This window comes from Patiria miniata, unplaced genomic scaffold (genome assembly GCF_015706575.1).
Source record: "Patiria miniata isolate m_02_andy unplaced genomic scaffold, ASM1570657v1 HiC_scaffold_27, whole genome shotgun sequence".
NCBI classification, from domain to species: domain Eukaryota; kingdom Metazoa; phylum Echinodermata; class Asteroidea; order Valvatida; family Asterinidae; genus Patiria; species Patiria miniata.
The window spans coordinates 7,349,054-7,362,665 of NW_024037066.1; the positions used below are offsets into that span (position 1 = coordinate 7,349,054).

Here is a 13,612-nt window from a genome sequence, read left to right on the forward strand (position 1 = left end):
TGCCCGCAGGCTAGTTAAGAGTCTGTTTTAGTAGCCCGGCTGGCTAGTGAACAAAAAAGTTAAGGTCGAATCCTAGTAACTGTTTACTATTCATCCATTAATAGTACTGAGTGCTTGAACAGTGGAACAATAATATCAAACAGGTTGGTGGGGCTTGTGAAATATTTATTTGGGATGGCGTCACACTTATCACGTTACATGTAGGTGGAATTTAGATTTTTAAATGGATTTTATGAAAATTGAGGCAGTTTTGCAAGATCAAAAATAGCCATTATCCTTAGATTATTATCAGTCAAATGATTCATGAATCGCCGTTGCGTTTAATTCTATACAGGCTTACTTACATCGACTAGTCACTTCAGAATTGCAGCGCTGCGCGACTATTAGCCGCGGCACAACCGCTAGTCGCAACATGCGGAGCACTAGTTGCCGAATAACAACTATCCAAAAGTATGCGACTATCTGAGAAATGATCATACGGATGGTCGCAACTACTAAGGGTTGATTCAGAATAAACAATGTTAAAAAATGGTGATCTTATTTCAAAATTGTTTTGACCCACCCACCCACCCACCCCAAATTTCAAATTTTAACTGCTGAATGACTATTTATATAAATACACTGAAGAACAAAATAATGCCTCAAATGAAGCAGATATTTCAGGTCAATGCTCTCCAGCTCGGGGGTTTTCAATGGCTTTTTCCAGGCTTCCAGCATGCAACTTTGTAGTTGAAACGGACAGAAATATCCAAGCACACAAAACTTTGTACAATGTTTTCAGTTTTCTAAGACACTAATTCGTATTAAAATTGGAGGATTCAGGACTGTTAGGGATAGAAATAAAAAAGGTTTATTTTGGCCTCGTTATGATTAGCTTTTGCTGTGTCCAATGACAGACATGACAGACGATCTCGAAGAGACCGCTGGATATTTTAATTTTTTTTTTCCTTCTCTTTGTAATATTTGTTTCTATTACTTTAATTGAAAACTATTTTTCGATTTTCAGATATTTCCTTCGACCCACCCACCCACAATTTTGAATAAATTTCGAAATTTTCTAACATTGACTATTCTGAATGGCCTCAATGCCTTTTAGCGTTGGTGACCAGTTGACTAGCTGTACTAGTCATACACGCCTAGATGCTTAATAAAAATGTGTGCATATACATGTTGTTTTAGCCATTACAATTAAAAGTAATTAATTTTGTTCACTCATCTCTGTCATAATGAGAACAACATTGTACCGGTACCTTATGTCAAAAAATGATTCTTTCATGCCTAACATAGGTCATACACGTTGTTCCTGCCAACAAAAGCAACAATCAACAACACTTTGTCTTCTTTTTAAGCAGAATTTGTGTTACCAACTACATGTACATCTAACCAAATCTATGTACGTGAACTCTCTCAGTTTACTTTACTTTGAGAAAAAAAAAAAAAATTACTAAGAGGAAGGTCTCGAGGGATCATGGGATTTTCAGACCAGATGGTTTCATCGTGCGTAAAGATCCAGGAAAGATGATACGTTAATCCACCACAGGTTAAAGATGCCATCTTCAAGTCAAGGATGTGCGAGGGTTGAAGACAGCGACGGAGACAGGTGCAGTTGAGAGAAGAGAGAAATCGTCCTCCGTTTGCATATATCCAGAATGACCGCATCAATCATGTGACTACGGACAGCAGCGCTGTTGTAAATTATTCAGATCAGATGCACCTGCTCCTTAGATTATAGGTCACGCGATCTTCGTATTTATTCATTTGCATTTGACACGTACATGTACATGTAGGCAATCGTAGGGTCTATGAATTCCAATTTTGATTTTTGGGAGTCTTGTTCGTGTTCAGCATCTAGTCTTATTGCGAAATAAATTTGGCTTTTTTTTTTACTTTGCATCAACTCTCCCAGGATGGCTATGTTTATAACAATACATACTGCCTTCATGGTTAAGCAAATCGTAGTAAAGTATCCTGCTTAGTGACACACTAGCATGAATGATGGGTTGAGGTTTCCACAGGAGGATCAATATAAGCTCAATGTGCTGGCTAACTTACAGGAAACTCGAGAAATGCCATAGTGTAACCCTTGTCCCTCTCTGCAGGCCCAGATGTTATTGATCACAGCCTACTGAAGAGAAATACAATGTGCAGTACCCTGCCACCATTAAATCGTTCACTAAAACTCTCTCGCTAGAATAGCATACTCCCAGCAAATCTGCTTACATTATCCAGCTTAAACAAATGAAAGTTTTCAGGAACTAACAGCCCCAGGTACGTACTTCAATACAACAATGCCCTTATTATGGCAGAGAGCAAACCACTTTTGGGAACCAGAAATGAAATTTTGTATGAGTTACCAACCATTGTTTGCAATGAGACACCTCCCATTGCTACGATAATTGGCACATTCAAACCCCCTCCCCCTATAAAAAAAATTACCCTTGAGTGAGTTGTTTTCTCAGCATGCATGCTGTCGACAGTTCCATTTTATCGTCCCAATTATTCGTCAAACACTCCCCGCACCTGACTTCATAAATTTCCTCTGTCAATTTGGAAAGGCGTGCAAGAAAAGAAGTTCATTCCGATCATATTTCCGAGAGTCAATAGTGGACGGGATCAGATTGACGCGAGTCTCCCTTTACGCTCACCGGCTCTGACCGGGGAGAAGCACGTCTTCTCGTCTCACAGACTACACCCGTGTTCTATTTCCTCGTCGGGATTGTGGCTAGGCTGCCGTTTGCAGTGCAGTGGCACTGGCGCGGGCTAGCCCCCTGTCTTTAAGCTTAATGGGTATGGATTTTATTGGGTCGTCTGCTGGTATGACGTTAATGTGTGAAATCAAATTTAGTAAAAAGGTTCTGTTGTCCGGGGATAGATGATGGGGCAGAATGGGACGTGATGAAAAGCAGATAAACTGAAAGAAAGAAAAAAAGATAGTGTGTGGAAGGGATTAGTGCTGGGGTATGTTAATGAAGTTCGATTGCAGCTCATCAGGAATGTGCATTAAGATTGCTGCCGGAAATTAAGTCCGTAGTTGGTTTGCTTTTCCATAATGACCGCATGCATACATGTAAATCTAATTACATTACATGTAGTGATATGAAAAGAGGCATGTACGCATACATACATATATGCATGTTGCATTAAGTAAAGTCTGTCAGGAGCAAATATGGCCCGTCAGGCCGGCGTTTATCTCTGGTTTCAGTGGCATGAAACGACTGAGAATATTTCTATTCCCCTGGATGGGATGCCACTCCATCGCAGGTTACTCCCCCAGCTAATGCCGGTACCCATTTATACTCCTGGGTGGAGAGAGGCAAGTGGGGTGAAGTGGCTTGCCCAAGGACACACAATTAGCCAGCAGCTGGATTGGAACCCCTGACCCTCTGATCGTGAGTCACGAACCCTTACCACTAGGCCACACTCCCTCGAAACGTTTTTGTTGCAAATATTAGCAACAAAAACATTTAGGGCACTTTTAACAGTGTTAAAGGTACAAGAGAGCATAATTTGCTTTGTGATGCAGTTTTTTTATTTGAAGTAAGAAAATCGTTCAAAATCTTCAGAAGGGTACATAAATACTAAATTCTTGAAATCTCAGTTCAGTCGAAACCCATACATTTTGAGAAAACTGATAAAACGTAAGCACAATTTTGAGGGTCTCTTAGATCTTCAGTTGCTAATGCATGTAAAAAACTTTTCCAACGAGCACATTTTCGTAAACCACCTTTTGTGATTGCTGTCTTCCGAATGATACAATTTCAGGCGGAATAATTCCCAGGGTATATGGTACCACTCCTAGAAGATTCACGTTGAGCAAGAATATTATCGTTAAATTGGTGCATGTTGGTACATTACCGGTTAATTGAAAATGTTCCTACATCTACAAATGTACTGCCTTTCAATGATGGACATTTTGAAGTTCAACAACCTCATACACAAACATTCAACTCGCCATTCATGAGCATTTTCTCCGCCAGTCACCTTTATTCCCCTCTTTTCATTACTCGCTTTCATAATCCATACAGCCTGCGTCTTGAGGAGCGCAGCTCCTAGACTGTCCCTCTTATTCAAATTTCCCAAACAAGTACACCTGGAGGAGTGCGCTAGGCAAATATTGACCAGTTTGCCGGAAACGCTGCTCCAAACTAGTCCCCTTGAGGGGACGGGAGCTACGACGGCAAGCAGGGTTTGGTTGCAAGCTTCAGGAGAACGCTGGAAGTCTGTTGAGCTATAGAGCTAGGTCCTTGCTCTATGGTTGAGCTAGGTGGATTGACCCTCTGGATTAGAAGGCCATACAGTCGAGTTTTGTCATATCAAATTTATATCAAAATAACTTTCGGTATCTATTTTGTATTTTATGTGAATTGAATTATATGTATGATACTAAATTGTTGGTTTTGTTTCCTCTAAAATTATTAAACCGTAACTGCTTTGCACGTTTTGAGAGTAGTTGAAGGTGCACATGTACTCATGTACATTTATTCTGTGGTCAAATCTGCTATTGCAGCCATGTTCGCTAATTCCGTATAATTCAAATACATGTACATGTATATCCACGTCCTGTAGCTATCTGGCCAGGTTGTGATTGGCTCTGGACAAACACAAAAACATGGGCATATAGTGCATGGCCACCCGTGCATAGTGGCCATCAGTGCATAGTGGCCATCAGTGCATAGTGGCCATCCGTGCATAGTGGCCATCCGTGCATAGTGGCCATCCGTGCATAGTGGCCATCTGTGCATAGTGGCCATCCGTGCATAGTGGCCATCAGTGTACGGTGGCCATCCGTGCATAGTGGCCATCCGTGCATAGTGGCCATCCGTGCATAGTGGCCACCCGTGCATAGTGGCCATCCGTGCATAGTGGCCATCAGTGCATAGTGGCCACCCGTGCGTAGTGGCCACCCGTGCGTAGTGGCCACCCGTGCGTAGTGGCCACCCGTGCGTAGTGGCCACCCGTGCGTAGTGGCCACCCGTGCGTAGTGGCCACATTTCTCAAGTTCCAAGGGTGGTTCCTATTTACAGATCTGTTTTTAAAATAGAATGACATTCAGTTTGCCATGCAGTCCTTTTTAGCAGTTACCAATTCTAGATGCTCTGTGGTGCGATCTGAGGCAATTTCTGACCACTTTGAGCAATTTTTTTTTTTGAGGAAAAGATAGTGGTGTACGCAGTGCCTGCCTCTATTGTGACGTCACTTAAAAAAATTGAGTTTGACTTGGTGGGAGGGGCATGGGCCCCATTGCCCCCCCCCCCCCCCCCATTGTCCGCCCTTGGGCACTGTTTTTTGTGTTTCAGAAAATTATGTACAGTATACCGATTCCTTTCTCTTGACTTTCATCATGAACATGTCATAATGTGGCATCACTCTTTATCATTACTGTTGTCTTGAATGAATTACCGGTATAAATCTTATAAATCGTCTCTTTACTGGCTCTCTATATATGCAGGCCTGAGTTGATGGTCAAAAAGTTGCGCTACTACGCCAGACTCATCGTTGTGTGCTTACTGCTGAGGAAGCTTGACCACGTCAAGGAACTAACTAAGGTGAGAGTAACTTGGGCTGCTAAGCACAAACAAAGTAATCTGCTTAGCAAGAACGGATTTACCGGTACCTATCAAAATGTCATGCTGTGGTATAGACCTTTATTATGCTGCCACCATTTAAGTCATGTTCCCTGTATCCAATAACAGTACCGAATGATAATGTTTGTTTGTGCAAAAAGGAACCAGACTATTTTTCCTGCCAGCCTCGCTTTGGTTAATGTTGATTTGAATGGGAAAAATCCTAATGGCTGCAACACGATAATGGTCTATTGTTTGGAAACTGATTCACCGTCTACTTTTTTCAGTTGATGTCCAGAGTTGTGCTGTTTACAATAATTAAGAATTTGATTATTCAAATTTGGATTCAAATAATTTTTTTAAATATAACCAAAACATGCCGATCAAGTTTTTACATGTACCGTACCAACCTATAATAAAATAGCTCGCGCTGGTCGGAGATAGTACATGCTTGTCAGAAACTGCATGTGCCTGTTGAAGTGATCGTGTGCTGATCGGGAGAAATTAAATGGGCCACCCATCTGGAGCTGCATGTACGTGCTTGTTTTTTTTTTTTTTTGGAGGTAGCTGACTAGCTTATATCTGAAATTTTTAAATGAATTGTCGGCAGGTCTACATTAAAAATATTACAAATTTAGACAGAGGTTAAAACATTAGCATTAGGAAAATACCATTAGGAAGATTAAATAAAAAAAAATAAAAAAAATCAAAGAACATAAAGAAATATTCTAAAAGAAATATGGTAACTGAAAACAAATTTAACATTTACAAATGATTGATTATTAAACAAATAAATAACGGAAATGAATAAGTCAAATTAGCATATGTGTGGCTAGAAGATAAATTGTCAAAACTATTAAAACCAGAATAAGCATAATGCTTAGTTATTTTTAGAAGATAGGTTAAAAATGGAATTGCTCTATTCTTGTATCGGTTAGATCGACATCTGGGGACAGACAGAGTGTTCATATTGCGAAGATTGTTTGACCTTTTGGGTGGGAGCCGGTCATGGTACATGTACTTATGAGACAAGCAGTGTTTCCCCTGGCTACACGTAATGAACTGAGCGAGGTGGTAAAAATTCAAATTGATGATTGAAACAAAATTTACGCAGTCTGCAAACTGAAAAGAATGCAGTGCTCACAAAAATGCGCGATGATTCCATCTACATTGAGTTCTTGATACATAGGCCTCCTGTAAGTGTCAAGGAAAGCCCTCATAAATTACACAAAATGAAAATTTTTCAATTAGTATTTCCTTTATAAATTGCAAATCTTCACAGCGAGGTGGTGATATTGGCAAAAATTGAGCGAGGTGGTCACTGAAAGTAATGAGGTGGGCCGCCTCACGTTTGAATGGGTAGGGGAAACACTGGAGACAAGAGAAGGTTTTTACCAATCTTCAAACAGAGATTTTGAATTTGCCAATTTCAATATCCAGTCACCTTTTTTTATGACGGTTTGAAACAAATTTATCTGAAGCTAAAGCCTGTTATTTTTCCTTCTTGTCATTCAATTCTGAAGTATTTAGGCAGGCGTGGGAACTTGTTGCCCTGTGCATTCTTTCATGTCTTCTCTCCGCCACTCGGTATTTTATTTCTGAAATTTTCTGCCGGCAATTTTTCTCCCGTTACGTGTTCCCTTTCGCAGCGACACTTGCAGAATCTCCGATCACTTCCGAATTGTTTACAGTGAAAACAGATTCCCGGCGGCGTTGCTAATTTGTTTCAAACCAGCCGTGATGGAAATCAGACACTGTAGTCCGGCGTGCAGGTTCATCGCGCGGACGAGCAATTCTGCAAGCACCTCGGTATAAAACGTACATTTCCTGTGTATGACAATTGATATAAAGTCCAAAATGACGGGTTTTTTGTGCATCTGAAATTGCCCGTGCACTGTGTTCAGATTGCTGCAGATCACTTGGTCACCTATGCGCATATGTAATTGCTTACACGACGCAATCTAGTAGCATCGAGAAAGTTAATGACAACCCTGATTGCTTTTGCCCGAAGCAGACAGATGCACAACGTGTGTAAATCCAGTAAGAATCTCCTTAATTATTGCGTGAAATTGAAATTTTGGTTTTTGGTGTTTCTTTCCTTCCTGTTTTGAGCAGGAACTGAGCAAGAATGTGGACGAGTACAAAGGCCACTATGACTCGGAGGATCAGATGGAATGGGCCTTGGTGCTGGGAGAAATCGAGGCTTTTACTGAGGTGAGATGAGAAAAGCAAAGAATGAAAACAAAAAATATTTTTGTTATTATTTATAAATGCAGCATTTGGCTGGCATAGGCCACAAAAGCATTTCAGCTTATTTCTAATGGGGCCAATGGTAGAAGGATAGGAAAGAAATTACACTTTAATCAGTGGGAGGAAAAATCTGGAATGGTATTCCGGGAAAGCCCAGAAAAACAGGTATGGGCGTAAAAGCCGATCCATTCTGGGATTCGAATCTGGATCACAGCAGTAGAAGGTGAGGAAAGGGCCACCACGCCAACCTTAACCCGACAGAAGACTTCTGTGCACAGACCTTACGCATAGTGACCAACTGAGAAGCCTGTGTTTTTTTAATTTACAGACTGTGAATGTGAAATGAACATAACTTCCCATTTACAGAGTCAACCTAGGTTGATAGAAGAAAAAAAAAGGGGGGCGGGAAATACATACTGAGGGGAGGATTTGTCATAAACTTCTTACATTTTTTGTTTTTGTTTTATTTTAAACCGGAATGCATCCCCGCATAAATTACATTTTCACCTGTGCATGAATGTACAAGTAAGTAATTTAATTCAACAAGTGAATTACTTCTTAAATGTCCAGCCACATTTGCCACCGTCTAAGGCCATTTTCAGAGGGTTTTTCACAAATACCACCGTTTCAATCCATATGATTATTATCGGTTGAGCAGTCCCTGCTTCTCTCGGTATTAAATTGCCCTCTTAGCAGTCAATACCGTGCACTTTCTTTAATCAATACAAGACTCTAATTGTGTCTAATGGAGGTATGGACATCAGTGCACAAAGTCGATACGCACGTGTCTGCGCGCTCATGGCAGAAGTCTTTGTGTGGTTTTGTCTACCAGAGTACAGTAAATGTGTGGTGTAAACAGGCACATTTATGAAGCTTTACATTCAAAGTTGAATTAAAAAATTAATGGCATTGTGGAAGATTGTGCGTGGGTTCAATGTGAGCTACACGTAGACAAGATTGGTTCGTGGTTTTTTCTTCGTTCCTCGTAAAGACAGCGTGTGTATCGTCAACAACTACAAGCATGAATGGTCCTGCTCATATGACAAAGGAACATGTCAACAAACTTTAGCCTTCAGCGATTGGGGGGAATAATGTAACGGCGCATACATGTAGAAGGGTTGTGTATTTCTTCTTTGGGCCGAATACCTTTTTTCATGCCATTGTACTTTTGGTAGCAAGTTTTGAAATTGGCATTTAAGAAAAAATACATGTGTACTTTTGATAGCAAGTTTTGAAAACGGCATTTAATTAAAAAATAGTTGATCTGAGTTTGGTACATGTTTTTTCATCCATTTGTTGAAGGTTAATTTAGTATTAGTCGCCCATTTCATAAAGAATGAGTAAACTTATTTCCAATTTTTAAATTTTTTTCCCCAAATCTTGTGCATCCCTCCATGAAGTTTTTTTTAAAATATTTATCTTTTAGAATCAAACCACAACTTCTTAGGTCCACACAATCAATAACGTTCCAAGTGAAAGCTATCTACATGCTTAAATCTCATTTCCTTCAAGACTCAATCAGGCACAGCAATTAAATTGTAAAAATACAGACTAGTGACATTAAAGTGACTCATTTTCACATAGAAGTTCATATTCAGCATTAGACCTTTGCTACCCTTACACCCTTTAAAGAAAACATGCCCCCCCCCCCCCGCAACGTATCATGTTTGTCAATGTATTCCGGCTGATCCTGTGCCGATTATTCAAGCACTCATGTTGTCCACCGTCGGCAAGACTATGGCTTTCCGACGGGGTACCGGCAGCGAACGGTTCCCCTTCCACTCCAACCCGGAGTGCAGCAGGGAAGTCATGGATCGATCCGTCGTGTCCTTACACATCCGCCGCAGATTTCTCTGTGCCCTTTCTTTTTAGACTAAGCTGAAAATGACCTTCGGAAGGAGTGGAAAAGGTCTATTGATCGGGTCGCAGGGGAGCAGGAATGAGCCAGACAGAGCACTAGATACTGTGTGTGTTTTTTGTTTTTTTACTCATCTTGTTTTTTTACTCATCTTGTTTCATCTTTGGATATTTGTTGCTGACTGTGACTACCAAAGTTGTGCGAGCGCATAGTATTATAAACATGTGCAGCGTGTCTGGCTGATAGATTTGCCAAACACGCCCTTGGGCTGCGGCTAAACTGGCTTCCAGTTCTCTGTTGCTTAAATGGATAACCGCAGGGAACAATTTCCTCCGTGTTGCATGTCTTTAGCAGACGAAACTGCGGCTGGGGATTTTTTTTTTATGTATGCAAGTGCGCAAGTAGTTGGAGCTTCAATAAAGTGATGAATTGTGTGTCATGTATGTGTAGTTGATGTCTTCAGGTGATTGGCAAGTTCCTGAGCTAAGAAAATATGTGTTTTTAAAACAGAAACAGGTCACCAGTATAGACCTTTACCATGCTGTCACCATTTCAGTCATGTTCTCTGTATCCAATAACAGAACTCAATGATAGTGTTTTTTGTGCAAAAAGGAACCAGATTATTTTTCCTTCCACCCTCGCTTTGGTAACGTTAATTTAAATGGGAAAAAATCAGATGGTGGCAACATGATAATGGTCTATTGTATACTGGTTCTCAGTCGAGTTTTGCTTACAGTTCATACATGTCAGTAATGTAGTCAAGTACATTTCCATGAGTATGAATACTTTGCCTTGAGTATTAGTATGGGTACAAGTACTTTGTCATGAGTACTAGTATGAGTATGAGTACTTTGCCATGTTTAAAATTACATAACTTGAAAAGTTCATGAGTGATTTGAATGATTCTTGTACTGAAAGAAAGCTTATGGATTGGGCTTTCATATCCTAGATTTTCAAAGTGCTACATGAAGAACTTCACTAAAACAATAGTCCCGACATTTGGGTTTCGTTGTTTTTTTACTCACCCCGTATTCTTACTTATTTAGCATCTTGTACTGGTTGCCAACAACATTTGATTTCCCCACTTGGACAAGTGCCAATATCTTCACTTTCTGGAAATTCGATATCGTTCCTCATATCCTCATTCCCAGCGATTTGTCTCACCTCATAATTTGTTTGCTACCAGAGTCAGATCCGTTTACTGACAAACACACGTTTCAATCAAATAATATTTTGCCCTAGGTTAGATAAATTCCCTCGGCGTCAAATTGAAAATATTGTCCCCTCTTGTGAAATAAAAAAGGTGGCCAGGGGAGACGTTTGACTAACTGGGTTATCGTCTTTCCCTCCTTGCGTGTTCGTTTGAGGCATTCCTTACGCCTGACTTCACCAAATATCGAATTCATTAATGCTTTTAACACCAAGACTGGATATGGAGAACCGTATCAATTTTCTTTTTTTGCCTGCAGATATTTCCTTTTCTGATTTAGGATAAAGGAGTTGTATTAATATTATTGGTTTCTGAACTTTTTTGTATCTATCTAATTTGTTCACCCAAAATATTTTATTGGCTTTTCCGCAACTTGCGCAGAAAAGCCCTTGTTTTTCTTCTGATTTTTGTCCCTTTTTTTTCTTCTTCTTCTTCTTCTTCTTCCTCTTCTTCTTCTTTTTTTTTTTTTCTTCTTTTTTTTCTTTTCTTCTTCTTCTTCATGTTCTTCAATCCCATGCTACAAAAACAAACATTTTCACTTGATGTTATTGTAATGCCATTCCAACATTCTTTTATTTTTTCTTTTCAGGCAGATGACATCATCACAGTCTTAGACACCAACTCGCGAGCGGTGACGCTGACCTACAGACTGGCCCCGGGTGTCTTGCCCGGTCTGGACACGGGCTCACCTGTCTACCTCACATTACAGGAAGCGCTCATCGTGGGCAACTGCCAACAGCAGGTGTGTACATGCGATAGGCTCATTGCTAATGCATGAAGATAGGAAGGCAATGTACAAATCATTTACTGTCCTGAATTTTCCATTCGTCTGCAAGATTCCAGTAAATATTAAAAGTAAAATGTGATTCATGATGTTCTGAAGTGCCAGCTACAGTAATGGATGTATTTATTAGCTTTTATTTGTTTAGACTAGGAAAGAAAGGAGGTTTTAAGATGTGGTCTGGAGCAAAATCACTCAGCGAGTGCGTTTTATCAATTTCAGGCAATTGTGCAGTTCAGTGCTAGTTGAAATTGAGTACATTTTCGCATTGTCACTAACAAATGACTGGGATTGCTTTCCACAAGTGTGACCTGTTCTGTCAAAAGTAGACACTTCTGGGCAGAGGTTGAAATTGAGATAGGGCCAAAAAACGCTGTGGGGGTGATTTTTATTGATTTTCAAATTTTTGCATATTTGTAATCCTGAACATGTCTAAAATATATTATAAAAGTTTGAAACCCTAATTTGAACTCTACATATACTATTTTTGATGATTTTGATAAGGTATATCAGTTAAAGAAATAACTGTTTTGTGACGTTCGTGGCCATTTTCTCTGTTTTCTACTTTTCGACAAAATGAACTTCAAAATAGCATAACTCTGCCCAGGAATGACCGGTTTCAAAAATTAAACCACCTATTAAAAGGAAAAAGAACATATATTAACAATATGTAAAAATATCATTTTCGACCTTATGCCCAGAAAAGTCTGATTTTGACAGAACAGGTCACAAGTAAGTGTACTTAAAATTGTCAAAATATAAAGATAATCATAAAAGAGCTTACAACTACATTGTACATTGCCGCTTCAGCCTACCAAGCAGGGATGCCATTCCTCCAATAGACCATTATCGTGCTGTGGCCATCTTGATTTTTTCCCATTCAAATCAACGTAACCAAAGCGAGGCTGGAAGGAAAAATAGTCTGGTTCCTTTTTGCACAAAAACATTATCGTTCAGTACTTTTATTGGATACAGGGAACATGACTGAAATGGTGGCAGTATGATAAAGGTCTATTGCCTGATTTCAGCCTCTTTCCAAATTGTTTATAACATTGGTACGATACCATACTTTTAACATATGTATACAAGCGAAAGTGTTTAGTCCACATTATAATTTCTGACTAAGGCTCACTGTGTTTATGTTGTTAGAGCTTTTTCAAACAACGTCTTAGTCATTGGTCATTGCAAAATTCACACTTGAAAAATTCATGTGATTTTTTATTTTTTGGCCTTGGACAGGTAAAATTCAGTGAGTTGACCCTGGACATGTACCGAATGCTACAGACATTGGAGAGAGAACCAACGTCTAGTGAACACATCACTTCGCCCCCGCATCATAACGTAAGCAGACCTGTCCAGAGACCAAGACGGACACTAGGTCCCTATTTTTAGTGCAGTCATCTTAAACTCCGAGATCTTTCAAAATCCAACGGGAGGTTTTTGAAGCCTTTTGGGGCAGATTTATGAAAATGGAGTCCAGGCACAAAGTGTACCCTTCCGTTTCTTTACAATGGGTGGATTTTGAAGGATTCAGGAAGATAACTGGCAACAACGTCTTGGGAGTTATGATCAGTGTAGTCATTGTTTTCTGACAGTACAGTATCTTTAATTATTGTTTATATCAGGCTTCCAAGTGTTGAAAATAAATCAGCGTATTGTATGCCTTGGGAAAAAAGTACCCGGATCACTGCAATATTATTTTTGATATTGTAGTTATCTGGGCATTTTAACACATTTCACTGGTTCCCATTCAAGTCAAGAGCGTAGAAGCTCACGGTTGGCAGCCAGTCAACAGAGCGCAGCACGCGGTGTGGGCGCAGGGTATGTACACACTTTTTGTCAACAAAAATTGCAACTCCAAGTGGCGTGAAATTCGCTTCGGTCATGTCAGTGAGCGAAGAATAATTCAAAGAAAGAGAACTGAAAATGCTGAAAATACCTAGAAAACA

The 13,612-nt window shown here is 39.9% G+C and overlaps 1 protein-coding gene across 1 annotated transcript in view; it reads left to right on the top strand.

The window, feature by feature from the left end:
- Window positions 1-13,612, top strand: part of LOC119734443 (protein SCAI-like) — a 52,960-nt gene that overhangs the window by 30,898 nt on the left and 8,450 nt on the right. The window contains exons 5-8 of the mRNA XM_038207947.1: window positions 5,450-5,546; window positions 7,680-7,778; window positions 11,472-11,624; window positions 12,903-13,004. Of these exons, the coding sequence (XP_038063875.1) occupies window positions 5,450-5,546; window positions 7,680-7,778; window positions 11,472-11,624; window positions 12,903-13,004 (451 nt within the window). The remainder of the gene's footprint in view (window positions 1-5,449; window positions 5,547-7,679; window positions 7,779-11,471; window positions 11,625-12,902; window positions 13,005-13,612) is intronic.